The sequence below is a fragment of the Medicago sativa genome, chromosome 2 (assembly GCF_051527215.1).
Source record: "Medicago sativa cultivar Bolivia chromosome 2, Bolivia_mono, whole genome shotgun sequence".
Lineage (NCBI taxonomy): Eukaryota > Viridiplantae > Streptophyta > Magnoliopsida > Fabales > Fabaceae > Medicago > Medicago sativa.
The window spans coordinates 12,238,573-12,243,296 of record NC_140750.1 but is presented as its reverse complement, the minus strand read 5'-3'; the positions used below and the strand labels follow the sequence as shown (position 1 = coordinate 12,243,296).

At 35.5% G+C, this 4,724-nt stretch overlaps 1 protein-coding gene across 1 annotated transcript; it reads left to right on the top strand.

The window, feature by feature from the left end:
• The first annotated feature begins 391 nt into the window (after positions 1 to 391).
• LOC146944604 (Ankyrin repeat family protein) lies at positions 392 to 4,155 on the top strand. Its single transcript, XM_085742967.1, has 3 exons — positions 392 to 1,554; positions 1,709 to 2,130; positions 3,536 to 4,155. Exons 1-3 carry the CDS (start codon positions 585 to 587, stop codon positions 3,890 to 3,892), a joined length of 1,749 nt encoding a protein of 582 aa, XP_085599093.1. The 5' UTR covers positions 392 to 584; the 3' UTR covers positions 3,893 to 4,155.
• The last annotated feature ends 569 nt before the right edge of the window (positions 4,156 to 4,724 follow it).

The following is a 4,724-nucleotide window of genomic DNA, read 5'->3' as shown; positions in this document are numbered from 1 at the left end:
ATAGTTCTACCAAATAAAAAAATAAATAATGAAATGTTAAAAACTAGACAATTAAACTCAAATGGTTAATACGTTTCAGCAAATAAAGAATGTGAATTCAATTATTAATTGAATCAATTATAGATCAGATTTTATTTACCTTTCAACTAAACTTCGGATTATCAAAGTTGTAATCGTTGAGAACTCTATGTCATATTTAAAAAGAAAAAAAAATGAAATATTGAAACTGTACCATGCATTATCTTTCCACCTGGATGGGTATGCCAGCCTACCCTAAGAAAGAAAGAGTTACTTCTCAATTAAATAATTATTAAGCAATCCATTTAATCATAGGTTTAATTACAATACGAAAAAAAAACTTATAAAGAGATAACGAATAGGTTTAAGTAACACCATTTTCACGCTTTAATGGCATAGAAGAGTTAGCAAAAGAGAATAAAAACGCAGACAGAAAAGAAAAGAATGAGAAAAACACGTGACCCCAAATTCCTCAAATTAAGCTTAGCATATTCACAGTAACACTCTTCCCCTCTCTCAATTTTCATATTCATTCAACTCAAAACATTGTTACGATCGAAATCTCAATGACGAAAGGAAACCCTCAAACGACATCGTTTCGCCGTGAACTCAAACCAGAACAATATTTACACAGTCCAGTTCATTACGCCGTCGCAATCGGAAACCATTCAACACTTTCTAGAATCATCTCAACCCTTCCGCGTTTACCCGACCCGACTCAAATTCACACCGAATCCGATTCACTCTCTCAAGAAAAGCTCGCCGATCAAATCTCCGCCGTACTCGACCGCCGTGATGTTCCATTACGTGAAACGCCACTCCATCTCGCTGTTCGTCTTAACGACGTCTCCGCCGCAAAACTCCTTGCCGCCGCCGGTGCTGATGTCTCTCTTCATAATGCCGCTGGTTGGAATCCTCTTCAGGAAGCTTTATGTCGACGTGCAACGGAAATTGCTACAATTCTTGTTCGTCATCATCATCGTTCCGCTTGGGCGAAGTGGCGCAGGAGATTACCGCGTCTTGTTGCTGTTCTTCGTCGTATGCGTGATTTCTACATGGAGATCTCGTTTCATTTCGAGAGCTCTGTTATTCCGTTCGTCGGAAAAATAGCTCCGTCGGATACTTACAAAATCTGGAAACGCGATGGTAATCTACGCGCCGATACTTCATTAGCTGGATTCGACGGTCTCAAGATCCAACGCGCTGATCAGAGTTTTCTCTTTCTCGGAGACGGAGACTTCACACACGCAGTCCCATCCGGCTCGTTATTAGTCCTCAACCGCGATGATCGGAAAATCTTTGATGCGTTTGAAAACGCAGGTTCTCCAATGAGTGATGCAGACGTTGCTGGATTCTGTTCACAAACAAGTGTTTACCGTCCGGGAATGGATGTTACTAAAGCTGAACTCGTAGGAAGAACGAATTGGAGAAAGCAAGAGAAAACTGAGAATGTTGGTGAATGGAAAGCGAAGGTGTATGAAGTTCAAAACGTGCTCTTCAGTTTTAAGTCGCGGAAAGTCTCCACCGGAGAATCAGGTATAATACTCTATCAAGTCTGAATTATAAGATATAAGAGACAATTGAGTCGACAAAAGTTTAGCGTCTCTGGTCCAGAGTCAGTGACCGGAGTCTGGACCAGATACAAGTTAGATTAGTTATACAAGTCTTATTGTATTTCTTCATGTAACAGGTAGTGAGCAAGTTATACCATTGGAATTAGATGAAGATGAAGACGGTTTTCTGGTAGCGGAGAATCCAAGTTTTGGAATGCCAATGGAAAATGACAAAAGAAGACACAGTAGTTTCGTTCGAGAAGATAGAGAGTGGGTCCCAATGGGAAGAAAAAGTGTGGACATGCCACCTTCGGCGATGATGCAACCAGCTAGAAAATCTTCTGCAACGGTTAGATTGGCGCAACCACTACCACCGCCGGCGAAGGAGAAAGAATATATGAAAAGTTTACGGCCTTCGGTGTGGTTGACGGAGCAGTTTCCGTTGAAGACGGAGGAGTTGTTGCCGTTGCTTGATATTTTGGCGAATAAGGTGAAAGCTGTAAGGAGGATGAGAGATTTGCTCACGACGAAATTCCCGCCGGGGAGTTTTCCGGTTAAGGTATAGTTTAACTGACCGTTACTTTTTGTGTTGTGTTGGGTCCCACATGATTGCAAATAAAACATAAATTAATTGAATGTTAGGATTAAAGTGAAATTTGATTTGACAAAATATGACACCATTGTTTTATTAAAGGTTTATATTGCAGCTTTTGTCTAAATTAAGCATGATTCTGTCAATTTCAGGACAATAAAACTTGTTTTATACTCCAATTTAGTAGGTATTTTTTATGTTACAGAACTATATTTGTTGAATGTTTAGCTAGATTTGAATTTAGAAATGTCTTATGTATGTTATTGAATACTCCCTCCGGTCCTATTTACAAGAGAAAGTTGACTTTTAGATACATTGAATAATGTATGTATTTAGTCAAGAACCTAAACCAAATACATAAATTATTTAATGTATCTAAAAAGTAAATTGTTTCTTGTAAATAGGAACGGAGGGAGTACAAAATTTATGTCTTAATTTAGGAGTAAATCCTCAATTTAGTCATTTGTTGTACAGTATCAACTCCTTTGTATTATAAATATTTTAGTGTTCATTAGAATGGTGGAATGTTAATCATTATCAAATATATATGACATTATTAACCTAGTTTCAAAGGCATCCCAACATTATAAGTTAATGTCATTATACTCTAAAAATATCAGGTTTTTTTAATTTTAATGATCATTTTTGAAATATTGTTGATGAAGATTTATTAGTTACTAGATATTTATTAGTTAATTTATTATTTGGAAACTGCAAAAACAAAGCATAAGAATTGTAAGTTTTATACTACATACTACCTCCGTCCCAATTTAATTGACACAATTTTGTTTTTCACACATATTAAGAAAAATGTATAAATAAAGGGGAAAGTTGAATATATTGTATTGGAAATGATAAAAGTAGTATTATTTAGTGTTATATTGTATTGGGAATGATGAAAGTTGTATTGAAAATTGAAATGGGTCAGTTATTTTGGGACACTTTTTTTTAGAAAATGGGTCAGTTATTCCGGGACGGAGGGAGTATTTGTTTTGGGATTGTACAAAAAATAATTGTTTGTAAGATATTAGCAAATATTCTTAAGATATTGTTTAAACAATCAAAACCGGTAATTTTTGCATAGAATGTTGAGTAGCTAATATCTTTGCATGTGTTCGATTTGTATTTTTGAGACAATTTCATATTATGAGATTGTCAAACAATGTTTTAAGTCACATGTTAGCACATTGTTGTTTTTTGGTAGGGGGTTTCGTCCTTAATATTGTTGGAAAAATAGTTTAATAATTGACTTTATTTTAGAAATAATACAAGTAGGAGTCAAAAGCATTACAAAAACTGATGAGTGATTTGATTTCTGAAAAGACAATGATGGAAATATTGTGTTATTGATATCTGTGATATGGTGGGGCAGGTAGCAATCCCGGTGGTCCCTACGGTAAGGGTGGTGATCACGTTCACAAAGTTCGTTGAGCTACAACCTGTTGAGAAATTCTATACACCTTTTTCAAGTCCAAGGCATTTGATAGCTACAGATAATGATGATGAACAACCAAATCCAGAAAGCCGTTACTCTTCTTTTACATCTTCATGGTTGAGACGAAACAATAGTCAATCTGGAAGTTCAAGGAGTAAGCAGCAACAAAAAAGCTCTTCTGGGCCATTGGATTTAGATCCATTTGTTATTCCTGAGGGATATGCTTGGAGTAATAGTGGGGATGATAAGTCAAAGAAATTGAACAAGTCCAAGTCTATGAGAAAATCCAAGTGAAAATTGAATCAAGACTAGACATGAATGATGGTAGTTTAGTTGTATTGCATCATCCATAGACCATAATGTAGATATATCCCTGTTTAATTTTTATCTTATTATTATTTGAATTAACTGGGGGCTTTCTGGTAATTGTGTTCATATACTTCACAGAGGGTGATTCTGATTTCTCAGAAAATTGAAGAGTACTTAGATTTGTACTTTGCTCACAGTTTTGTTTATATTACATTAAATAGAAATTTTGATGGTTTAGCTTTTGATTCTTTCTTTGGTGCTAGTTTTTGGTTACCTTTACCTTGAAATATTAAATATGGACCGAACTGAATAGAATAGAATATAAGTACCGTCCGTCCATCTGCACCTCTTTTCACATAAGGAATCATGTCACGCATAAGAATCCTAATCAATTTTTTGTCGAATGCTTTTTTTTTTTCCGCTCTATTGATTTCTCATGCGACCTATGTAATCTAAAATAGGATGTGCGGAAAAGTTTGAATGTTGATAAAAGAAACACTCTTTGTTTGCATATTTGCTGTAACATCATCAGGGCTAACACCCCATTTTTATCATCTCCTTTCAATAACGTACTGTCCAAGCTCTTTCTTCCTGCTTGGTGGCAACGATAAGGAAAAGATGATAGGATTATTAATTATATTATAATAATTCAATGTGGCAATGTTTATTGAGCAAAATGGTCAAAGGAGCATGAATCTTAATTGGTCAAAAGTAGCATTGCCTTAATCGCAAACCCAATTCAGCACGTAATTCTTTGCATAAAGACACAAATGCACATAAACAAGAAATATTTGATGTTTAATTCTATCACACCTTG